Raw genomic sequence first — 26,466 nt, 5'->3', positions numbered from 1 at the left:
TTATTAGGCTATGTCCTTTCCTTTGGCAAAATGGGTCAAAAGAAGGACTTGACAGGCTCAGAAAAGTCAAAAATAGTGAGATATCTTGCAGAGGGATGCAGCAGTATCAAAATTGCAAAGCTTCTGAAGCGTGATCATCGAACAATCAAGCGTTTCATTCAAAATAGTCAACAGGGTCGCAAGAAGCGTGTGGAAAAACCAAGGCGCAAAATAACTGCCCATGAACTGAGAAAAGTCAAGCGTGCAGCTGCCAAGATGCCACTTGCCACCAGTTTGGCCATATTTCAGAGCTGCAACATCACTGGAGTGCCCAAAAGCACAAGGTGTGCAATACTCAGAGACATGGCCAAGGTAAGAAAGTCTGAAAGACGACCACCACTGAACAAGACACACAAGCTGAAACGTCAAGACTGGGCCAAGAAATATCTCAAGACTGATTTTTCTAAGGTTTTATAGACTGATGAAATGAGAGTGAGTCTTGATGGGCCAGATGGATGGGCCCGTGGCTGGATTGGTAAAGGCCAGAGAGCTCCAGTCCGACTCAGACGCCAGCAAGGTGGAGGTGGAGTACTGGTTTGGGCTGGTATCATCAAAGATGAGCTTGTGGGGCCTTTTCGGGTTGAGGATGGAGTCAAGCTCAACTCCCAGTCCTACTGCCAGTTTCTGGAAGACACCTTCTTCAAGCAGTGGTACAGGAAGAAGTCTGCATCCTTCAAGAAAAACATGATTTTCATGCAGGACAATGCTCCATCACACGCATCCACGTACTCCACAGCGTGGCTGGCAAGAAAGGGTATAAAAGAAGAAAAACTAATGACATGGCCACCTTGTTCACCTGATCTGAACCCCATTGAGAACCTGTGGTCCATCATCAAATGTGAGATTTACAAGGAGGGAAAACAGTACACCTCTCTGAACAGTGTCTGGGAGGCTGTGGTTGCTGCTGCACGCAATGTTGATGGTGAACAGATCAAAACACTGACAGAATCCATGGATGGTAGGCTTTTGAGTGTCCTTGCAAAGAAAGGTGACTATATTGGTCGCTGATTTGTTTTTGTTTTGTTTTTGAATGTCAGAAATGTATATTTGTGAATGTGGAGATGTTATATTGGTTTCACTGGTAAAAATAAATAATTGAAATGGGTATATATTTGTTTTTTGTTAAGTTGCCTAATAATTATGCACAGTAATAGTCACCTGCACACACAGATATCCCCCTAAAATAGCTAAAACTAAAAACAAACTACAAACTACTTCCAAAAATATTCAGCTTTGATATTAATGAGTTTTTTGGGTTCATTGAGAACATGGTTGTTGTTCAATAATAAAATTATTCCTCAAAAATACAACTTGCCTAATAATTCTGCACTCCCTGTATTGCCAACTCACATTTCAGGCTGTTCAAAAAGGCTCCTCGGAGCCTCTGCCTGAAAATGAGAGCACATTGTGTCAGAAATCCTCCGCTCTTGTCCAGCTCTTCAGAAAACTTGTCTGCAGCAGGCACAGGGTGCTCGTGAGGCAGAAGACGAGGGAAGAGGGCAGGCAGCAGCGGGGAGGCGTGTTGCTGGCAGCTCCGAAAGAAGATAGCAACATACATTTTAATTCAGTCACAACCTATAACAGGGCTCTCTGCACCTTGGTTTTATGCTGCAGCATCTTCAAATGCCGCTCCAGCGGGTCTGCTGTAATTATAATTCCCGCTGCACCAGGTTTAACTTAAGGGCATTTAAGGAGTCTAAGATGTCTTGCAGGGTGGACAAGTCATCTTGGACTCTAACTTCCTCTTTTGCATGTTAAGCAGGAAGCATAACACTGACTGTTTCACACTTGTTATCAGTGAGTATCTTTATACTTCCTCATTTCTGACATGACAAAAAGTAGTTCAGTTGGGTTATTAGAATTCTGCTAAAAAAAGACCTGACATGAACTCGTTAGGTAAGAAAATATTTTGTGCTTTTATTTCTTAGTTTTGTGATACTGAAACTTATTCTGTTGTTTTTCTTTTACCGTACTGACAGAGACATTATTGTGTTTACTAGTGCTTTACTTGTAGTCACGAAAACACGAGTTATTATAGTTTCATTTTTATTTATAGTTTTTGTGTAGTTATATTATTAAATTAACAAGTTTTCTGCCAACCCAAGGAACAAGATTCCGTCTATGAACATGGTGAAAGTTGGCATGATACTGATTGTCCTCTTTGTTCCAGGTGAGCTGTTTATTCAGTTATTCAAAGATATTATAGGGGTAATTTATACTCTACTCTAATTTAGAATTATGCCAAAAGACCATTATAGATGGAGCCATCTGCTCATTCCCTGATTGAAAAATATCAGCACACACTGTTAAACGGAGGGGAAAAATGTCTATAATGCTGTATTTACAGATGCTTTGGCTGACTGCCCTGATGAAGCAGACCTCTTCATAACTGCACCAAAGAAGCTGGAAGCACTGAGTGGATCTTGTTTGAAAATCCCATGTAGCTTCAGACTCAAAGAAGAACAGAAGTTTAAGAGCACAAGAAAAATCGTTGGAGTGTGGATAAAAAAAGATTCCAGAATTGTCATTTATCCAAACAATGTGATCTACAACAGTAACGGAGCAGTTAACATCTATCCAATGAGTATTACTGGGAACCTGAGTCAGAGAGACTGCACCACTCTGTTTACTAATTTAACCACCACATACACAGACACATACTTCTTCAGAGTAGAGAGTGAACCATTCAAGGCGACAGCTCATTGTGATCCTCTTCAAATAACAGTCAGAGGTAAAGATTTTTTTAAATTAGTTTATAGTTCAATATTTTAATAATTGCTCTTCATGAACTGGCATATATGTCTGTGGAGACCAAAATTAACAATACTATCATAATGAGTATCCAGACTGACAGCTGAATATACATATATTTATATTTCCATAATTCCATCAAAAGCTGTAAATAAAATTAGAATGAAATGATCTGCAAAACATTTACATCCTTTTTTTAATTAGTGTGACGAAAGGAAAACAAAGTTACTTTAAAGTAATATTCTTGGGTTTTTTTGTTTTTTTTTTGGTTTGTTTCAGAACAACACAGGCTTAAACTGTAGCAGTTAAGCACTTTTTTGCTACAGAGACATTCTGTTATTGCACTGTTTAGACACTGTGGTTTGACATTTTCATGCTGAAAAGACCATTTAGTGCAACCTATGTTTCTCCAAAGAAAGTTAAGCATGTGAACAGGTTAGAGTGTAGCACAATTGTAGTCTGTACTGGTAGGGCACTTATGAAGAGTGGAAATGTGGCCGGTTCAGATACCTGTGCAGGTATGGAGATGTCTAGGAGAAAAGACAGCTGAATTTTTAAACTGATTGTTTATTACAATCATGGAGACTGAGAGGATGCCTATGGAGAACAGGAGATAGAGATAGGTGAAAAAGATAGAGCTAGCAAAATAAAGTGGTTTTCAGAAGTGTTCCTGTGCCTATACCATTAATGATTATTAGAGAAATTAAGAAACTAGAAAACCTTAACTATTTAAAGTAAAGATTACTTCCAATTCATTGCATGGTGTTTTTCCTTTGCATTCTCTAGAGCATTTCTGTTTTTTTGGAAAAAGGTTTGTGATTTTTCTGCTGCTGTTATATTCATACCCACAGACTTCAGTGTTCACATGTCTTACCAGAGCTAAATTACCTCTTCGTGACTTGATGATCTGTGTTGTTTATATAGATATATCATTTCAAACCACAGATTCTCCTTGGAGGCCCAATATTACAATCCCAGGTGATCTGAAGGAGAAGGAGTCTGTCACTATAACCTGCTCAGCTCTCACTCCCTGTCCACACTCCCCTCCTCAACTCACCTGGAATCTCCAACAAGACTCTCACAACAAAATAGAGGAAAACACAGATGGAAGCTTTACAACTAAAATCCAGCAGAACATCACTCTGTCAGACACACATGATGGAAAGATCACCTGCTCTGCCAGATATCCTGTGAACCAAGGAAAAGACACCAAGACAGCAGAGACAGAAGAGACTCTCAGTGTTTCATGTAAGACAATCATAGTGTTTTTATGGATCCTGTGAGTAAACTATGATTAATGGAATATTAAATGTTTATAATGGATAATAGGAATCCGTATTAGAGCTATTTCCCCCCTTTTTTTCCAGTGCTCCCCAAAGAAACCACAGCATTTATCAACCCATCAGGTTCAGTGCCAGCAGGCAGTCAGGTGAACCTAGCTTGTTATAGTAAAGCCAAACCTCCAGTCCGCAGCTTCACCTGGTTCAAGAAGAGCAGAGATGGAGCTGTAAAAGTATCTGAAGGAGAGATTTACAGCTTCGATGTAACAGATGGAGGAGTTTATTACTGTGTGGCCACTAATGATCTGGGTAATCAGACATCAGCAGAAATTTGTGTGAATACTGAAGGTAATGTTAACCAGTATTCATTCAACTGAATGCAAAGAGGCATTTGGCATTCCTGTTTATGAATTACTGTTGTCTTGTCTATGACACTCTTAAAGAATCTTTGTGATTGCTGATTGTTCGACTTTTCTTCAGGAAGGCAAACTTTAAAATCTTTTGTTTGAACATTCAGGTGGTATTGGTCTCTTTGCTCTACTGCAGACTGCAGGAATCACAGTGCTTGTGATCACACTGGCCATCTTTGAGTGGTGAGACAAATCTTTCTGTGATATTCTCATTTTTAGTGTGTGTGGGCTACATTTCATGGATCTTTATCGTTCATCACTGCCAAACCAAACAGAAACTAAAGCTTTTTTTATTGTTTGTTTGTTTTTATTTCAGCTGCTTCAGATCAAGACGCTCCAACAAATCAGAGATAGGAATTTGCCAAATGAACACTTACTTAACAACTGAACAACTAAAGTCTATGCAAGTTGCAAGAGGAGGGGAAACTCCAGTTTAAAATACAATATGAAACTATTTTTTAACGCTTAAGAGTTGGTTAACAAGAATTTAGGATGTTTGTAGATTTCTTTATAGTGTGGTGTTCAAATATTTTTAGTCAAATTATTAAAAAAAATAATGGCCATACTGGCTCAAAATGTATACCACCAGAGCTTAACTGGTTGCTTGTCTCACTCAGATTATTCATATTAGGAAAGCATGCTTTTAGACCAGTTCATACTAGAACTGCCTCAGCACATATAAGGGATCACTGGTTAATAAATATAGATGATAGGAAACTAGACAGGGTTGTGCTTTTAGATGCTACTGTGTTCAAGGTCACTGACAACAGTGTTTTAATAACAAAATGAAATGTCTATAATGATGTGTTTTGTGTGTGTGTGTGTGTGTGTGTGTGTGTTTATGGTTGTGTGGATTTGTCACGTGTGTTGTGTTTTACTTTTTTGTAATACTTTTATGATCTTCTGCATGTAATCTGCCAGGCCCTACAGATGCAAATAATCTTAAGCTAACTCTGGTACAAAACATTGAATCACAACACTTGTGTTAATATTGTGCATTTTTCCTTTTCAAATAAAATCAATTAATAATAATAATTGAACCTAGGTGTTGTTGTATCTCAGATGAACAACTGTCTTTCTGGGTGATGGTGAGCATTTCTAAATAGCAGCTTTTCTGACAGTATGGAAAAATCTTGTGGCGTTCCAAAGGTGAATTGTTTTTTTTAATGATTTGCCGGCTGAGGTGGTTATATACACTGATGATCCTTTTTTTTTTGAGCATGACTAAAAATAGTAGAATTTCAATGTTGTGTTGAATAACATTACAAATGTTGTAATAAACAAAGTAATTACACAATTAGAACTCGAATAAACTGTTATTCTGGGTCGATCACACCAATTACCTAGATCATATTAACTCCAAGATGGCAACCCCCCCCCCCCCCCCCCCAATTTAACACTTTGAGTATAAATTAGATTCAGGTCTTCTCCTGTTCTTGCACAACTTGAAAGATCTGGCGTACTTCTTTTGTCATAAACTAGTGCATGCGAGGGTCCTTGGCTTCCTGGCTGATCAGTGAGGTTGAAAATTTAAGTACTGTAATTGTCGGGCTATAAGCCGCTACTTTTTGCACAAGCTTTGAACCCTGCGGCTTTTAGTCAGGTGCGGCTTTTCTATGGATTGTCCATGATTTTTGTGATATCGTAAGACGATTTGTTTTATTTTTTCCTCTGTTGTACGGCACTACGTTGCCTGGCGGAAGGGCATGTGATCAGACACACAGTATCGGGGTTCAAGAGTGGTATGTTGGTCACGTGTCCATCCGCCAGGCAACATAGTGCCGTACAAGTAGCACGAAAAACAAACTTGAAAGTAGCACTACGCGTTCAGCAGGAGGCGTGGATGATGAGCGGCGATAAACTTGCGAAAAGCAAGTTATGCTCAACTCCACCGGTGGAATCTGACAGCGTGGAAAAGTGTGAAAACATCCATGATCACCAACGGATTTCGTAGGCCTGGGCTGCTGCATGATGGAGAGGAGGACACCGCCACGGCCCTTCTGAGGGTGTTCGACTCCAACACTGACAACGAGGATTTGTTTGGTTTTGAAAGTGACAACGAAGGAAAGAAGCGGAGAGTGGATGACGTAGCCACCCTGAGCCTGTTCATATCCGACACTGGAGAAGAGGACTTTGGTGGTTTTAGTGCGCAGGAAGATGGTGGTGAATGACTGACTTTTCTTCTTATTAAAGCCGTGTCACTGCACCTGAGCCAAAAAGGTAGTCCGAATCTATTTTTCTGGTGTGCTGTAGGTTATTGTTATGTACTACATTTGTTACTCATTTATGAAGCACAGTACATGTTTCGTACTTGTAATTACCGCTACTTGTACATATACCTAAAAAGTTATGCAAATATGTGCCCATAACTTGTTTTTCAAAATATTAATAGAAGTGATGTGTCTCCAAACAGCCATCTCTTTCCTGACAATTCCCTTTGTGCATATTCTCTTACATATGATAAGTCAACATTGAAACACCTGCGGCTTTTAGTCAGGTGCAGCTACTGTATGTACAAAATAGGATTTTCCCCTGATTTTAGCTTGTGCGGCTAATATTCAGGTGCGCTTTGTAGTCCGAGAAATACGGTAAGTTGCACGAGAGCTGCACTGTGAGTGTCACAACACATTTTTGATGTTACTATACTATACTAGCAAGTCCAAAGACCAGCCAAGGATTGGTTAAGGCCCAGCTGGGAGCCCATCACAGATCTGCTGTCCATTTTAAGTTGCTGTATCTGTACTATAGTAGCAAAACGTGACATGTAATGCATGTGAGACAAGGTGGAATTAAATTCAAATTTTATTTGTCACGTACACAGTCATACACAGTACGATATGCAGTGAAATGCTTAGACAACTGCTCGTGACCTAAAGAAAAAAAAAAAGGAAAGGGCTATGAATAAGATAGGAAATAAATATGAAAAATTAAAAAGTGTAAATTTAACTAGGAAGGAATAAAATATAAGAATATAAAATATAAAAAATGAAATAACTGTACAACACAAATTAGAATGAAGGGTAAATTTAACTGGGAAAGAATAAGATAAAATATATAAATTAAAGTTGAAAATAAAATAACTGTACAACAAAATACACAATACACAGTATAGAACTATATAAGAATGTATGAAGAAATATAAATAAATATATATATATATATATACACACACACAATAACAGCAGCTGTACAAGTATTAACTGGAAATGAAGAATATAGTGACCAGTGTTGTGCAATCCACATTATGTCTTGTAAGAAGCTGGAAGCTGGTCTTCTTCTCAATTATATGACTATAAAGCACCTGTTAGCTCAGTGATCTGCCATCAGCAACAGGAAGCAACTATCAAAGTTGGATAACAACAGGCTACAATACAAGGGAAACAGCACTGACCAGTATGGACTTAATGAGTAAATCCTGGTATATGTCAAAGGTCATAACTCCAGTGAACACGTCTCCATTGCATTGAGTCCAGTGGTGGTTTGCTTTATGCCACTGTAGTCCATGCTTTGCATTGTGCTTGGTGATGTAATGATGAAGCTGCTCAAGCATGGAAACCCATTCCACGAAGGTCTCTACATGAATGATGTCAAACTCATTTTACATTGCAGGTCACATATAGCCCTCTTTGATCTTAAGTGGGCAGGACGAGCCCCACGCCCCTGGTACGGGGGGCAAAAGGGAGAAGATCATGTTTAATCAGTTATAACATGGGGTCAGAAACAGTCCTGACATTTATGGTATCCACAGAAACCTCTGAACCTGTCATGGTCCTGAGTCTGAGGACTCAGTGTTTTGTGTTTCCTTATGCTTTTGTTCATTCCAAGTGTGTATTCTGTTGTGATTTTGCCATTTGTTAGGTTTCTGTTCTTTGCCTGCCTGCTCCCACTTCTCTGTGTTCCCTCTGTCTGTCCATGGTGTTATTGTGTCTGCTCATGAGTAGGGATGGGTATCGTTTAGGTTTTATCCGATACCGGTGCCAAACCGGTACTTTTGAAACGGTGCCGGTGCTTAAACGGTGCTCAAACCGGTGCTTAAAGAATGGAGAACACAAAATTGGTCCAAAAACCTCTCATGTTCAGCTGTTTTTTTGTAAAAAGATAACAATGTTAGCCTTTTCTGCAGCTACAGGGGATTTGTGGTATCACTCTTGGCTGGAAGCAGTGCTTAAACAATGAAAAAACACAAACTTTGTCCAAAAACCTCTCATGTTTAGCTGTTTTCCACTTTTTCTTTGGTCATTTTAGCCTTTTTGGCCAGGGTGAAGGGAGTATCTGCCATCAAACAAGAAGACAGCCGCATGTAGCTATGATGATGTTTGCTAGTTCACCTTACATGCATTAATTTAATAACGTGGTTAGCCTACTCAACGTAAATTACACACGAACAACATTAAGCTACTCACGCAGAGAAGAACGGCTGCTGCTGCCATCATCATCTGTCATCATTTCTGCTACACTGGCAGGGCTAGGGGCCAGGACTCTCCTCTTCGTGTTTTTGGGGGAATGTTGCTAACTCCGGGTCCGATAACAGGCACCACACCCGCAGTAGATGTGCTCGGTGTGAGGTCTCGCAGCAAGCTATCAAATACGGCGCATTTCTCGGCTTTAAAAAAAAAACGCTATGCCTCGCCAGGTGTTTCATCGGATTCGAGGTGTTACCTCCTTTGACAGTATCACAGTATCACCTTAAAGCACTTGTTGCAGGCTGCTGAGTTTGCATATTTTGCTGTGAAGTACAGCCAGACTTTTGACCGCTTCGCCTTGGTCATTTTTAATCTGTAGCTCTGCTCTAAAAGAACGTACGTACCTGGCCCCGCCTACTATCCTCGGAAACGTAAAATGATTGGCTAGAATCTAAAGTGTATCACAGCTCAGGAAAAAAAAAGCACCGAGATAAAGCACCGAAATGTGCGCTGCTTTTCGGTCTGGTTACTACCGTTTATGTCAGAACCGGTGCCATCATGGCATACCGGTACACGGATACCGGTACCCATCCCTACTCATGAGTCTGCCTGTCAAGTTCAGTATCCTGTCTGGTTCTCAGTGTCTGTTAGTTTCCTGTTTTATTCTGAAAGTTCATGTCTCATGTCAGTGTGTTCAGTTTTACCTCTCCCCTGTCTCGTTAGCCTAATTGCTCCCAGCTGTGTCTCCCTCCTGTGGCCCATTCCCTGATTACTCCCCGTGTATTTAAGCCCTGTGTTTTCCTGTGCTCTCTGTCGTGTCGTCTGTTTAACGCCATGTCCGTCTGCATCATTCTGTGTAACCCGGTGTTCAGTCTGCGTCTCTCCGCCATCTTTCATTGTGTATTTTGTTCCTCCTCCTGTTCGTGTTTGGTTTAAGTTGAGTTCTTTAGTTTTCCCCAGTTTAGGTTGGTTTACTCCCCGCTCTGCTCCTCCTGTTTTTGTCACCTTATCACCTCTGCAAATAAACATTCACTTGCACCCCAGTCAGTGCCTGCATCTTGGCTCCTTTTCTCAATTCACCACACGACTGCTGTGCAGCCGTGACAGTACGACGCGACCACAAGATGGATCCAGCGGCCTCGACCGGGGAGAGCGACCTCACACGCGCCCTACGCCTGGTGGACTGGGTAACCCATACCTCCAACGCACGAGCGAAGGTTGTGGGGATAAATGCCATTGAGGCTATTCTGGATGGAAATCCCTATCTCCACCAGGTCAGGGGATTTACGGATTTAATCTCTGAGCTGCATAAAGCCCGGGAGGCGGTGCAAGCTCGGGAAGTGGCGGGTTCTGCCCAGCAACAGTGGACTACGACCGTCCCAAAGCAGCCGTCTCAGCTTCACCCACCGGAGGTTTCACGGCCCGACCCGCCTGAGGTTTTGCCCTGCCCGTCGGAGCCGTCAGCGGTGGGGAAGCAACGTTCGCGCCACCGGCGCTTCACCCCACAGCCGGATTCAGGGACTCCTGTGCGACCATCTGTGGTGAGTTTTAAGGACGCTGGTGCTTCTGAGACTGTGTTTTCTGGGGCTGTTCATAGTGAGAGTAGAGACAGTACACGGCGTTTACCTACCTTCGTGGTTACTGACCTCTCACAAGTTGGCATTCTCAAAACATCCATAACAGTAACTGACTGTGTTTCATCCACTCCACCACCTCCAGTCTCACTTCAACCAGTACATCAGCCTTTAGCCAGTTCATTAGCCCAGCCTGCATCTATTCCATTAGCCCGGTCACCCGCTCCCTCCATACTGGAGGCTGTGTCTGTGCCACCCATTTTGAAACCCGTTCCTAGCACCCATTTTAAGCGGAGAGACAAACCCATTAAAACCACTCTAGTTTCTCAGAAACCGGCTAATTTAGAGACTGTTACTCACCCCAGGGCCTCCTCAGAGGCTGAGTTTCTGCCTTCAGCCGACTCTGGACCCCTGGAAGCCAAGACGCCAGCTAAGAACTGCACCGTGCCAGCGCTGCCTGGGCAAAGCCAGTGCCCTGCGCAGTTTCAGTTACCGGTGTCTCTGCCAGAGGTCTCCGCACCTGCTGGTTCTGCTCTGTCTCTGCCAGAGGTCTCCGCACCTGCTGGTTCTGTTCTGTCTCTGCCAGAGGTCTCCGCACCTGCTGGTTCTGCTCTGTCTCTGCCAGAGGTCCCCGCACCTGCTGGTTCTGCTCTGTCTCTGCCAGAGGTCTCCGCACCTGCTGGTTCTGCTCTGTCTCTGCCAGAGGTCCCCGCACCTGCTGGTTCTGCTCTGTCTCTGCCAGAGGTCCCCGCACCTGCTGGTTCTGTCCTGTGTGTGCCAGGGGCTCCGGTGCCCACTGGTTCTGAGACTGTCTTCGCTGGAGGGCCCGAGGAGCCCGTCCAGCCTCAAGACTCGTCAGCTGGAGGTTCAGGAGAACCTAGCCAGCTTCCTGCCTCGTCAGCTGGAGGGCCCGAGGAGCCCGTCCAGCCCCAAGACTCGTCAGCTGGAGGGCCCGAGGAGCCCGTCCAGCCTCAAGATTCGTCAGCTGGAGGTTCAGGAGAACCTAGCCAGCTTCCTGCCTCGTCAGCTGGAGGGCCCGGGGAGCCCGTCCAGCCCCAAGACTCATCATCCTCGCCCGCAGCAGCCTCCTCATCAGCTTCATCAGCTTCGCCTGGTCCAGCCTCTGCCTCAGCTTCGCCTGGTCCAGCTTCAGCTTCACCCACGCCGTCGCCTGGTCCAGCTTCAGCTTCGCCTCCGCCTGGTCCAGCCTCCGCATCCGCATCAACGTCGCCTGGTCCAGCCTCCGATTCAGCCTCGTCTGGTCCAGCTTCAGCATCCTCATCAGCTTCGCCTGGTCCAGCTGCAGCCTCCTCAGCGTCGCCCGGTCCAGCATCTGCTTTAGCTTCACCCGCTTCGCCTGGTTCGGCCTCTGCTTCGGCTTCGCCTGGCCCAGCCTCTGGTTCAGCCTCGCCTGGTCCAGCTACTGCCTCGCCTGGTCCAGCCTCTGCTTCTGCCTCGTCTGGTCCAGCCTCCTTCTCACCTGGTACTGCGGGGGCCACGCAGCCTTCTGGTCCCCAGCTGCCGCCTCAACATCGTCAGTCATCTGCCAGGCCGCATGTTGGGCATCTTCGCCACCGTGGCCGGCCTCCGGACATGCATTGTCGCCACCGCTGTCGTGAGCACGGTCGGCCCCCAGAACTGCTTTCATGCCGCTGTTGCCGTCCGCACGGTCGGCCCCCAGAACTGCTTTCATGCCGCTGTTGCTGTCCGCACGGTCGGCCCCCAGAACTGTTTCCACGCCGCTGTTGCCGTCCGCACGGTCGGCCCCCAGAACTGTTTCCACGCCACTGCCTACTGCGTGGCCGGCCTCCGGACCTGCCCCACTGCCGCTGCCTTTCACACAGTCGGCCCCCGGAACTGAACTGTTTTGGCCTCCGGCGCTGTCGGCTTCCGGGTCGGCCCCCTGAACTTGTCCGTCTGGGCCTTTTTGGACTATGTCCCTCCGTCCTGGACCCCCACCGCCCGCCATGGTCGGGTCGTTTTCTGTTTTTTGGTTTTTTGGGGGGGGTTTTTTGGGCAGTTTTTGTGTTTCTGTCGGGCTGTCTGGAGCCAGCCCTTGAGGGGGGGGGGGGGGTACTGTCATGGTCCTGAGTCTGAGGACTCAGTGTTTTGTGTTGCCTTATGCTTTTGTTCATTCCGAGTGTGTATTCTGTTGTGATTTTGCCATTTGTTAGGTTTCTGTTCTTTGCCTGCCTGCTCCCACTTCTCTGTGTTCCCTCTGTCTGTCCATGGTGTTATTGTGTCTGCTCATGAGTCTGCCTGTCAAGTTCAGTGTCCTGTCTGGTTCTCAGTGTCTGTTAGTTTCCTGTTTTATTCTGAAAGTTCATGTCTCATGTCAGTGTGTTCAGTTTTACCTCTCCCCTGTCTCGTTAGCCTAATTGCTCCCAGCTGTGTCTCCCTCCTGTGGCCCATTCCCTGATTACTCCCCGTGTATTTAAGCCCTGTGTTTTCCTGTGCTCTCTGTCGCGTCGTCTGTTTAACTCCATGTCCGTCTGCATCATTCTGTGTAACCCGGTGTTCAGTCTGCGTCTCTCCGCCATCTTTCATTGTGTATTTTGTTCCTCCTCCTGTGCGTGTTTGGTTTAAGTTGAGTTCTTTAGTTTTCCCCAGTTTAGGTTGGTTTACTCCCCGCTCTGCTCCTCCTGTTTTTGTCACCTTATCACCTCTGCAAATAAACATTCACTCGCACCCCAGTCAGTGCCTGCATCTTGGATCCTTTTCTCAATTCACCACACGACTGCTGTGCAGCCGTGACAGAACCTCAGCTAAAATCTCATATAAACCATATAAAAGAGCAGTTACGTAAATGCACAAAAGTCCACTAAACAAACAAAACCAAACCAGAAATTCTCCAGACTTAATGTAACTGGCTAAAGAAAGCCTAGTTAGCTATCACGGATTCCTCACACCAATTTTTGCCACGCTCTGATCATAATTCACTGAAGGAGCTGCAAAAGACAACCACAAATGTGCTAAGACAGAAATTGGCTTACCATCTCGATTTCCTCCGTCATTTTCGCCGGTTGCCGATAGCCTTATGATTATCACCACCTATCATGGCTAACTAGCTGCATCAGAGCCACTTCCGTCAACAACCTCCATTTTAGACCCAGCTACAGACACGTGACTGGATAGATGCCATATGCAGTAAATTTGGGCCCCCGTGGGGTTTGGCCTTGCAACTTCTAATTGGTTGAAGTGACGTGAACCTGGCATTATTACTGTCATCCTATTGGCTCAAATGATTAAAAGGAGGTGTCAATCATGCAAATTGGCCAAAAGAAACCAAAGTTATAGCCCCTCAGAGTTTAAAGGGCCAGAGGCCAGTTAATTGCTCTATGTGCATGGCACAAAAGGCCCATTGCCAAGTGAATGTGTAGTTGTTGGAGTGATTTCGTTAAAAGTTGTGATTGTTGTGTTTACAATTTGTAAACCTTGTCTTGAACTGCACTATTAGATATTTTTCGGTTAATCCCTACATGTAGGATGTTGGGGGAAGCTATTGTCTAACTGCAGGAACATTGCATGAAATATTCTGGTTTCCTTATTTAGTAAGGAATGTTTACTTCCTGCCATTTATGGGCTCACCTGTGCTTGTATATGGTGGACCGTTAAATGGGTTAAGCCATATATTGGGTGAGGGCAGATGACCCTTTTATGACTAAAGATGTTGTTAAAATGGTTGTAACCAGGAAGTCACCCACATAGACACACATGCACACATGCATGCACTCACATGCTCGCACATGCATGCACACACACACAGTGGCTTAGCTTTTACGACGCACCATATTTGTTTTACAATGGGGTGTTTGTGTAACTGTTGTCACTGAGTAAAAGTTGGAGGGGGGGCTGTTTTTTTGAAGTTGGCTTGGATCAGGTGGGGAGCTTGTAGCTCCAAGATCCTGATAATAAACTTAAATCATTTCTGCTCTTTAATACCTGAAAAATTCAACTGACATGTTGTCGATTGTGTGCCGAAATTGGACATTTTTGTACAAAGTCTGGGTATTTATGTATCCGATTGTTCAGTCTGACGTCACTAGCTGTGTCTGGGCCTAAACTCTGCTGCAGGTCCATATATCAAATGATCACTATGGCATTACTGAGAGTTAAAACACTGTCTTAAGTCTTTCATCTTTAATAAAATTATCAGCGTTCTGCTCTACCAGGTGTAACAACTGAGTTTAACATCCAGGCATCCATGAAAATGGAATTTATGACATTTAACGGAGTTAGAAGTTAGCAGGAAGTTAGCTCGCTAGCTTCCATCTAAATACAATATAGCATGTCCTGACTGCGGGGTTTTGGAAACAAATTAAAACGTACAGCTTTCTTATCACTTCCAACATAAATGAAGACAGAAAACAAAACAGCAGTGACGTTTGTAGGGTTACTGAAGTTTGGCTAGCTGGTATATAATGATGTGCTACGTGACCGCTAGCGACACAGCTATGTTAGCATAACATAAACAAGCTAACTTTTTTTCTACTCGATAAAAGTTAACGTTAAGGTTCTCAGTGGTCAGGAACAAATGTAATCGCATGGCAGGATGCTGTAAAAGGACCAAACTTCAGCCAGGAGAACAACTGAGATAATCCATCCACAATACGAGGTTAGTCATTCATATACTGCTGCATGGGCTGTGCTGTAGTTACATCATAAGGTTTTAAAAACTGAGCTTAAATAAATGATTAGCGGTAATAAAAGCCGAGGGAGGTCAACGGTGATCACTGACTTTTTTTAGGAGCTTTTTGAGATTAAATAGAAGAAAATACAAAGCATTAAACATGTTAACAACACAAAAGCCATATTAAATGCAGACTACTTTAGCCCAGAAGTAGGATTCTTCACGGCATCACTTAATAATCGGATAGACAGTGCTGTCATTTTTCACTGTTTCACTTCAGAAACATAAATCTTTGAACAGATGATGTTTATATGTTAGTTACTGAATTTCTGGACTATGTAATGTAAAGTGAAGAATATTTTTAAAAGGGTTATATGCTAAAATAAATAAATAAACAAATTGGGTGAGGAAAAAATTGACTTACTTTTTCTGTGTTCCAGTGTTAGTAACTTTGACACACTAACATCTTCTGCAATATTTACACCTCTGATTAGGGATGGGTATCGAAAACCGGTTCTTGTTGAGAACCGGTTCCCACTGTTTCAACTCCTTGGAATCGTTTGCCATTTTTGCAAACGATTCCCTTATCGATTCCAGTCGCCCCGAATGACGTCATCACGTTGCGGAGCGTCATTTACCTGGCAGGAAACACGGCGCGTAAGCGGCTCAAACGCTCAAAAGTTTGGTTATACTTTACGAGAACGGATGACAACAGGGCAACTTGCAATACTTGCAAAGTTGATGTTTCATTTAAGGGAGGAAACACTACGAATATGCAAAAGCATTTGCTCACAAAACACGCGATGACCTTAAATGAATGTCGTGTTTTTAATTCCGCTCCGGACTCGTGAATCTCAACCCAGCAGCAGCGGTAACGTTTGCACGTCCTCTCCCCGTTAATGCGGCAGGTAAATAATCAACTAACAGTGCATATTATGTTAGCGCGATCTGCCTTATTACAAACCTGCCATTACTGTGCATTTAGGTGACCATGACGAGACAGACAGAGTCTGGCTGGCTCAGATGCTGGCAGCTCTCGCTGCAGTTTACCGGTAGCGTCTCCTTTCAGGCCAGGATAGACGAATGTCACCGAGCAGTGACTAAGTTTGTGGTAAAAGGCTTGCACCCATTTGCCACAGCAGATGCCCCCGATTTTCGGTAAGTGAATGTGTTTAATTGTAGGCAGGGACATTTCTGGATATTCTTGTGTAATTGCCACAGAACAATTTATGTTATACTTTGTTATTGCTACAGAAGAATATTTATTTTATTATTTTACATTTACAATTTTTTTCCTGGGGACCCTGTGACACCCCATTGAAGAGCCGTAGGCTGTGGATCTCTTAAGATCTCACTGTTGGGTTTGTAAGGCCATGTTACTCCTAAATTTCTATCTTGTTCAAAGAGAAGATATAAAACAAAGTTCTAAGCTAATCGATTTTAGTGTTCTCCTTTTTTAAAGAGAATCGATAAGAGAATCGATAAAGAATCGAATCGTTAAACAGAATCGAAAATGGAATCGGAATCGTGAAAATCTTATCAATACCCATCCCTACCTCTGATGGAATTTCACAAGTGTTAGCTTTATTTTGATACCAAGATTATAGACACAGGGATTATAATTGCAGAGAAATAATCAATTAATTTGGGGTGTTTCATTTTTGAGCAGGAAGCTCAGAAAAACCCTTGGGGGCTTAAGAGGGTTAAGACAAAGACCATTACCAGTGTTGCCAATTCCTCAGTAAGGAAAATCGCTATTGGCTGTCCTAAAAGTCGCTAGAAGTCGCTAAATGACGTCATTGCCTAATTTGCATAATTGGTTATGCTAATCTAATTGTAACCTATGTTGTTGGAGAGAGAAATAACATCGTGGAAGAGACATAAAGTGAGTAAAAAACGTCCTAAATGCATTTAGGGTTTATTTAGAACTACAAATTAAATTTCTTTTAGCAATTATTGTTTTTGTTAATGTCACAATTCCAACCCTGCTCCTTTACCCAAGCTTGGACCGGCAAAAGTGACCCGAAATAGGCCCTCTGGTGGAGTTACTTTGTGTTTGTGTGTTTATAAGTAGTTTTAAACCTTGTGATCCACAAAACAGCATAAGAGTAAAAGAGTAAAAGAAGAACTGACTGCGTTACAGCACCTGCTGCTTGTTGAGAGTAAAAGCGATACGCGCGTTCACGTCTTTAGGCGTAAGGGGTCTGAAAACTCGCTAAATATAGCGACAAAGTCGCTAAGTTGGCAACACTGACCATTACATTCACTGAGATCTGATTTTGAGGAACAAACCAATTCTGTTTTAGATTCTATTAAATAAGTCTACTAGATGAACTAATTACAGGTTTATAATCATTTTGCATTTAGACCAGTTAAATTAGAAATGATTTCTCATTGAGTGTATCTAGAAAAACTTCGTTATATTAGATGGTGGGGTTTAATAGCTTATATTTCTTATGTCATATTCATTATTATTTTAGCATCTATATTTGAATTCATGGCTTAATTAAAAATGGCTGAACATTTATTGAGCTCAGATATAAAATTATTTTTGTCCACAACTAAACTCATGTGTCAAAAGACAAATGCCTGGTGTTGCTGCTCAACAACCAAATTGTACTGTTACTGTGCCCTTTCTCACACTTTGTGATTTATTTTAGTTCTGATGCAGTCGCTGCAGATTTGCTACAAGATAAATGTAAATGTAAGTGCTTGTGACAGAGGGACTTCACTGTGACTGGATTTTGAGGAAGTTGGTCAACAAAGTCTTTTGTGTCGATTCATGAGAGTAAATTTCAGCTAAAAATTCCCACCAAATAAATATATGAAATGTATTTAATAACATAAACATGCATTTTTAATGAAACAAGGAAAGTGAATAAAAAAAAAAATCACTTTTCAGGAAATTGGTATCTTACTTATCCTTTCTGCATCATTTGTGTTTTCTACATACATGTGTATATAATTCCTGGTAATCAATAATTATTTCATGTTGATTAATATATTCTATAAAAGTTTGCAAGCTTGAAAAAAACTAAAGTGAATAAAGAGGTCTTTGAGGGTGTGTAGGTAATTTGTGTCTTTAAATGTACTGTCTGCCTTCCTCTATCACAGTATGCAGCAGAACTGAAGACTTTTTCTCAGAGGCATCAGGTGACGCCTACAACAGCTTTGTGACTTTAATGCACTTAAACAGCATGTTCTCTTTCTGTACTTCCTTCTTTCTAACATTGGTTGGGCAACACAGTTCACTGTAATTCTTCTAAAACTGTAAAGTGATAAGACTACACTTGGGCTTGTTTGGTAAGGAAACATTTTATTGCTTTTATTCAGTAACTTTTTATATTTCTTTTACTACACTGACAGGTACATGTAAAGTAATTTTATTTACTGATGTTTTAGTTTTACTGCTTTGTGTTACATTTTTCTTTATTTCAACATAGCACTACAAGAAAAGAAAACAAGAGATGTACAAATCGAAAACACTAAAAAAAAAAAGTACAGTGTTAGAGCTTCATACGTGAAATTGTCTTTTTTTTTTAATCCAGGCAGTAGAGTAGTCTGTGTGTGAACATGGAGACAGTCAGCATGTTACTGATTGTCCTCTTTGTTTCAGGTGAGTATTTCAGTTATTTTAAAGGCATTATTAGAGTAATTTTACATCATGAACTTCATGTAGTAACAAAGAAAACATGGAGCTACGGTTTGTGCTGACTTTAAATTAAAATGTTTTAAGTGGAAAATATTAACAAAATGTTGGCACTTTCAAGCATTACAATAGACAAGTGTTGAAACTCTGATTATGAATATTTTCATCTTACATCCAAACAGCAGATGGTGGCTGAAATGTTCCTGTTATCGCTGGATTATCAGCTAAATGTTTAATTTTACAAGAAAATATTCACATACAAAAATATTAACTCACTAAATAAATTGTTTGTAAAGTTGTGTTTGGACATAAAGAAACATGTAGTCAACTAAGATTAATTTGTGAATTGATTAATAATTAAATTGTATTTACAGGTGCTTTGGCTGATTGTTCTGATGGAGCAGCAGTCTTCATAAATGCATCAAAGAAGCTGGAAGCACTGAGTGGATCTTGTTTGCAAATCCCATGTAGGTTTAGACCCAAAGAAGAACAGAAATTTATCACCACAAGAAAAATTATTGGAGTGTGGATTAAAAATCAATCCCAATTTGGCGGTAATCCAAACAATGTGATCTTCAACAGTAGTGCAGCAGTTAACATCTATCCAATGAGTATTACTGGGAACCTGAGTCAGAGAGACTGCACCACTCTGTTTTCTAATTTAACCACCACATACACAGACACATACTTCTTCAGAGTAGAGAGAGAAACATTCAAGGCAACAGCTCATTGTGATCCTCTTCAAATAACAGTCAGAATTAATAGTGTTTTGTTTTTGTTTTTCCAGTATTTTGTTTTGCCTATTAATAAACCTTCATTCAGGACTTTGATGTATTGTTTGATTATAATCAATATCAGTTGAGCAAATTTTGTGTTACAGTAGTAATGATTGTCCCAGCATGACACTCAGAAGATTGCTTGTTTTTTATAAATTCTGCTCTGCCTTTATTTTAAGGACTTGATAACATTTATAAATCACAGTATGAATTTAGAACAAGTTTGCAGATTTGAATCAGTGGTACAAATGTCAGTGTGATTTTATAATGAATATGTATGTGAAACCACAGACTCTCCTTGGAGGCCCAATATTACAATCCCAGGTGATCTGAAGGAGAAGGAGTCTGTCACTATAACCTGCTCAGCTCTCACTCCCTGTCCACACTCCCCTCCTCAACTCACCTGGAATCTCCAACAAGACTCTCACAACAAAATAGAGGAAAACACAGATGGAAGCTCTACAACTAAAATCCAGCAGAACATCACTCTGTCAGACACACATGATGGAAAGAAGATCAGCTGCTCTGCCAGATATCCTGTGAACCAAGGAAACAAGACAGCAGAGACAGAAGAGACTCTCAATGTTTCATGTAAGACAATCAGAGTTTGTTGCTGAACTGAATCCCATATGACAACATGATTTATGGGATATTCTTTTTTCTCCAGATGCTCCTAAAGACACCTCAGCATCCATCAGTCCATCAGGTTTGGTGTCAGCAGGCAGCTGGGTGAACCTGACCTGCTCCAGCAGAGCCAAACCAGTCAGCAGCTTCACCTGGTTCAAGAAGAGCAGAGATGGAGCTGTGAAAGTATCTGAAGGAGAGATTTACAGCTTCAATGTAACAGATGGAGGAGTTTATTACTGTGTGGCCACTAATGATCTGGGTAATCAGACATCAGAGATTCGTTTGACTGTTGGAGGTAAAATTACTCAGCACTAAGTTTCAAAAGCTGTTTTTATAATCATTTTTTGTTGTATTCGTTAAAAGTGAGTTGAGAAGGAAGTACATTTAGCTTGATGAAGTTCAAATTATGTACTTTATCCTATAATGTGTGGTTGTTCATGCGTTAGACTTGAAAATATTTATTGACCTTAAATTGTCTTACTTATTATTATTATTATTATTATGAAAGTCAGCTATTTATAATGAATAATGATAATATGTGACACACCTTTATCCAGATGCTCCTAAAAACACCTCAGCATCCATCAGTCCATCAGGTTTGGTGTCAGCAGGCAGCTGGGTGAAGCTGACCTGCTCCAGCAGAGCCAAACCAGTCAGCAGCTTCACCTGGTTCAAGAAGAGCAGAGATGGAGCTGTGAAAGTATCTGAAGGAGAGATTTACAGCTTCAATGTAACAGATGGAGGAGTTTATTACTGTGTGGCCACTAATGATCTGGGTAATCAGACATCAGCAGAGATTAACATGACTGTTGGAGGTAAAATTACTCACCAGTTATTTTTAAAAAATTAATTTCATTTATTTATTTGGGACAGTGCATGTTAATGAACATACATGTAAAAAAAAAAATACATGAATGTAAACATACCAGATTATAGCCAAGGGCTAATTTCCATCTGTTGTCCATAAAACATAAAAAATAGACATAATAATTTATAAAATAAATTCATAATTCATTTATAATAAAAACTCCATCACCAAACTCACACATACACACCATTTTATTCCCAAATAAAACATTAAACATATACATATACAACTTATACATGATCACACACCTGATTTGTCCATAACCAGTTTTTAACCTTTGCCTTAAACAAGTTGAATGTCGAGCATTCTCTAATGGATTGAGGAAGACTGTTCCACAGATGGCCACCCTGGACAGAAAGGACGTTCTGCCCAAATGATGTCCGTCTGTGGGGTATAAACAAGTCTCCTCAGGTTGTAGCTCGAGTGGTCCTGTCTGAGCTTTCTTTATGCCTAATGAACTGCTTTAGTGGTGGTGGAGCAAGGCAGTGTAAGACTTTTTAAACACACTCTTTTAAGTTTCACTAAGTTATTGAAGTTCAGTAATTTATGTTTTTTTAACACATGATGGTGGTGGGAAGTCAGTTTTTTTCAATAGTTTTAAGTGTTGTTGGACAAGCAAGTGACCAGGACATCAAACAATAGTCCATATGAGAGATGATCAATGAGTAAAAATACGTTTTTGCAACATTCATATTTAAATTATTACGTATATGATTAAAATTTCGATTATTAAATTTAAGTACCTGGGACACTTTATTTATGTGACTCTTGAAGGATAATGTTGGGTCTAGAATGACCCCAAGATATTTAAATTCTGGAGCTAATTCAAGCTCTACTCCATGCGGGAATATGTTTGACTGCTTCAAGTTTAAGGGGCGTTTTGAAAAATACATGCAGACAGTTTTTGAGGTGTTCAACATTAGGCATGAGTCCTCCAGCCAGCTATGCATTAATGCTAAAGCAGCTGTAAGATCTTTTGCCACCTGCTGGACACTATTTGCAGTATCTGTAGAGTGATGTGCCCGAAAGCCAAACTGCAGTGGATGTAATGAGGGTTGGGTGTTTTCTAGGTGAGCAGTGAGGAGTTTAACCACCCACTTCTCAGCTATTTTAGATATGACCGGGAGTATGCTTATGGGGTGATAATGAGCCATGTCAGTCTTCACACCTGCTTTGAAAATTGGTGTAACTGCAGCAATTTTCCAATCTGTTGGAACAATGGAGTGTTCGAAAGACATATTCAAAACATGAGTTGTTGGACGTACAAGCAAATTCATATGTTCCTTTAGGAAATTTGTGTTAATACCATATACATCAAGTGCTTTAGATTGTCTTAAAACCTGTAATTAGTTTAATAACTTCAGTGTCTGAAATATGAGTAATGGTGAACAAATTTTGACCAGCATCATTCACATTATCAGAGCATACGACTGAGTCAAAGCTCTGACTGATCTCCTTAACAGATGAAATAAAGAAAGTGTTTCAGTTAATGGCAATAGATAGAGGCTCTCTAACAATAGAGTTATTTACATAAAGTTCAATTGTATTTTTGCTTTTGTTTGAATGATGGCCAAGTAATTTATTTAGGTGTTGCCAGATAATTTTACCAATACCAAAAATTTGCTTTGGCTCGTACTCAAACTTCTTGTTACTTTGTTCCGCATTGAAGTAAATCTCTGTCTATCCAGAGTTAGACCTGTTTTCAGGAACTGTTTTAGTAATTGATCTCTTGTTTTCATTAGATTCTTGCACTCTTTGTTTAATCAGGGCAGATTAGATGTTTTCTTTATTTTTTGTCGACCTCTAATGGAATATGTTGATATAACATCCTTGACAATGTCAGTGAAGTGACTGCTGCAGAATTGTGGATCATCACTACACAATAAATGCTCCCAGTTAGCTGATGCTAATGCTTCTGCTACTTTTGTTGCTGACTTCTTGGTATAAATTCATAATCAAAATCAAAATTCAAGATTTTTGTGAAGAAAAGATGTTGACTCCATTTGGCTGGGAGAATTGTATAATTATCCTGCTTTCTTTTACATGTCGAACTCCACAGAAGATAAAAATGTATAAAAACAAAAAAACAAGTTGATGTCAATATCAGAATCAGAATACTTTATTGATCCCTGGGGGAAATTATTTTTTTGTTACAGTGCTCCATTATAAACCAACACACACACACACACATATATGTATATATGTATATATATATATATATACATACATACATGCATACGTCACTCATTAATAAATAGCTGGAAAAGAAACATGTGTAGTTGTAGCAATAACCAGTGTGTTAAGTGGATGCGTTGTACAGGGAGCCACAGGCAGGAAAGATTTCCTGTGTTGTTCAGTGGTGCTTTTCGGTAATCTCAGTCTCTCACTGAACGTGCTGCTGTGACTGACCAGCATGTCATGGAGTGGGTGGGAGGTGTTATCCAACATTATCTTTATTTTGGACAACATCCGCCTCTCCGACACCACCTTGTGGGAGTCCAACTCCATCCCCACAACATTACTGGCCTTATGGATTAGTTTATTGAATCTGTTGGCATCTGCTACCCTCAGCCTGCTCCCCCAGCATGCAACAGCATAGAGGATCGCACTGGCCACAACAGACTCATAGAAAATCCTCAGCATTTTCCGGCATATGTTGAAGGACCTCAGTCGCCTCAAAAAATAGAGACGACTCTGGCCCTTCCTGTAAAGTGCTGTGGTGTTTTTAGCCCAGTCCAGTTTATTGTCAATGTGTACTCCAAGGTATTTATAGTCCTCCACAATGTCAACACTGACCCCCTAGATTGAAACAGGGGTCAAGTGTTTCCTGGTCTTCCTGAAGTCCACGATCAGTTCCTTGGTCTTTGCCACGTTGAGCTGCAGATGATTCTGCTCACACCACGTGACAAAGGAGTCGACCACAGCCCGGTACTCTGTCTCATCATCCCTGCTGATGCATCCAACCACCACAGAGTCATCAGAAAACTTCTGAATGCTATCCAGGGGTTTTTAGATGTTTTTTAGGTGTTTTGTTTTTGGAAAAAGCAGAGGACCTGCCAAGCTGTGTGTCTGCAACCTAGCAGCCATCTTGAATGCTCTAAATTCCATTTTCCTTCTTTTCTAGTTTTCTTTGTGATATACTTTATGAACGAGGATAAAAAGAAATTTGCTTTATAAGATACTGAATTTTATTTTATAAAAATCAAGATTATACTTCATCTCTCACAGTGCATTAATTCAGCTTTTAAACATTAAAGATACAAGTTTTTTACTGCAACATCCTTTACACTGTTGCTTAAAAGTAAACATTTCCATCACTTTGATTCGTTTTAAATGGTCTTATTTACTATTAAACATTTCTTCTGTTACTTCAAAAAGTTTTCTTTGCTCTAATTTCTTGCATTACAGAAATCTGGTTGGTGTCTGCACTATAGTGAAGACTGTGGGAATCATAATGCTTGTGAGCACACTGATCAGTGTGAGTGGTGACAGTCAGAGTTTGATTTATGGGATATTCTTTTTTCTTCAGATGCTCCTAAAGACACCTCAGCATCCATCAGTCCATCAGGTTTGGTGTCAGCAGGCAGCTGGGTGAACCTGACCTGCTCCAGCAGAGCCAAACCTCCAGTCAGCAGCTTCACCTGGTTCAATAAGAGCAGAGATGGAGCTGTGAAAGTATCTGAAGGAGAGATTTACAGCTTCAATGTAACAGATGGAGGAGTTTATTACTGTGTGGCTACTAATGATCTGGGTAATCAGACATCAGGAGAGATTCATGTGACTGTTGGAGGTAAAGATAAAGGCTGAAGCCACTAATGCCATGCTTTTCTCCCATTTATCTTTTAGGTTTTCCTTGTTGATCTATTAATAACATTGTTACACTGAATCTTGACGATAATGTAACCAAAACAACTTTAACAAGGGTATCTTTAACTCCACATTATTATATATTGTTCGACTCACACAGTTTATTTTTCATGTACCAGGAAAGCAGAACAATCACTCCACGCTGGTCTTACTTCTTGGAGGAATCTCTGGGATCATCTTACTCATTTGTTTGATAATCTTTCTTTGGTAAGTATCAGACATCACATTAGAAGACATGATATTTACCTGTGATATTTTAGCTGCACTTTAAAATGTTTTTTTTTTCATCAAGCTGAAATCTACTCACACATATATTCAACATAAACAGATAAATTTTTATTGCCTCTCATGTCGTCCAGGTGGTTAAAGTCAACGCGTCAAACTCAACAACAGACTTGGGTAAGACAATACTGAACTCTGTAGCTGTTTACATGATTGTAAACAGCCACCTAGTCACATGCTTTCAAATGTCTAAAAACATGATTAAGAATGGACTCTATAGGTCTAAATCACAGATTTTACTTTGCTTATTTCATAGATTCAACCTCACGAAGAGCAGGTTGTTGAAGGGCCAGCAAATAACACAGAAAAAGAGGAAGAAAACATCCATTATGGAGAGGTCAGCTTCTCTAAGCTGGCATTTGAAGCATCCTCTGACTCAGTGCAGGACAGAGGACAGCAGCACGATATGGTGTACGCACAGGTGAAAGTCAACAAGCCAGAAAACAGCTTAACACTGAGAGCTCATGGCCAAGAGGAACTCTACGCTGAGGTGAAGAAAAAATGAGAAGTATGCGTTTACAAACTGTAAAGAATGAAATATGAATGTGGAGCCTTTAAATGAAAATGTGTCATAGTCACTGCCGAACAATTCAGTGAAGTAAAAAAAAAGCTTTTTTTATGTTCACCCTCCTGTAGTAATTTCATACAGCTGGTTTCAGATTTTGATCTCTTATGATATTAAATATGCGTAAATAGAAGTTGCAGCAGTTCAGCAGGGAACGGTAAAGTGACTGGTACTTATATAAAGTGTTGGTCAAGTTACTTGAAAAAAGTAATTAGTAACTAATTACTGATTACTTCTCCAAAAAGTAATCCCATTAATTTACTGATTACTAATTTTCAAAAGTATTTAGTTACTTGGTTACTTTTAAAAAAATATATACTCAACCTGAATAAAGCAACAGACCTTTCAGACCAATTATGTTTTTTATGCATAATCTATCATATAAAATTGAATCAAATGGAAAGCCTTTTATAAAAAATAGTTTTATGAGTTTTAATCTTTTAATCTTATGCACATTGCATTAAGCAAAAATTTAATTATATGCAACTGTCTTTGACTTGAAGACATTTAAACCCATTTTCTGCATATTCTATGTCATGATCCTGGGCCATGTTGGCCCAGCATTCTTAGTTTCATGTATTTTTGTATTTTGTTCCTTATTTGATTTCCCCTTGTGACTTTTACCCCCTGTGTGCTCCTCTATGTATCTGTGAGCCCTCGTTTCCCCTCGTGTTTTATTCCATGTTTTCCCCAGCCCGTTATGCCTGTGCTCTCCCCGTGCTCCCTCTCTCCTCCTGTCTGCGCC

The 26,466-nt window shown here is 41.0% G+C and overlaps 1 protein-coding gene and 1 long non-coding RNA gene across 2 annotated transcripts; both read left to right on the top strand.

Moving 5' to 3' along the window:
- Nucleotides 1–1,849: 1,849 nt before the first annotated feature.
- LOC120736185 (B-cell receptor CD22-like) lies at nt 1,850–25,752 on the top strand. Its single transcript, XM_040036163.1, has 8 exons — nt 1,850–2,209; nt 2,387–2,770; nt 3,736–4,038; nt 20,697–20,954; nt 24,537–24,797; nt 24,994–25,081; nt 25,234–25,273; nt 25,413–25,752. The coding sequence occupies exons 1-8, from the start codon at nt 2,161–2,163 to the stop codon at nt 25,659–25,661; spliced, it is 1,632 nt and encodes a 543-aa protein (XP_039892097.1). The 5' UTR covers nt 1,850–2,160; the 3' UTR covers nt 25,662–25,752.
- LOC120736202 lies at nt 18,087–19,485 on the top strand. Its single transcript, XR_005696432.1, has 3 exons — nt 18,087–18,390; nt 18,636–18,703; nt 19,111–19,485. It is a non-coding gene; the product is annotated as an uncharacterized LOC120736202 (long non-coding RNA).
- Nucleotides 25,753–26,466: the final 714 nt, after the last annotated feature.

The sequence above is a fragment of the Simochromis diagramma genome, unplaced genomic scaffold, assembly GCF_900408965.1.
Source record: "Simochromis diagramma unplaced genomic scaffold, fSimDia1.1 OVJJ01000271.1, whole genome shotgun sequence".
NCBI lineage: Eukaryota > Metazoa > Chordata > Actinopteri > Cichliformes > Cichlidae > Simochromis > Simochromis diagramma.
This window is presented reverse-complemented; position numbering and strand designations above follow the sequence as displayed.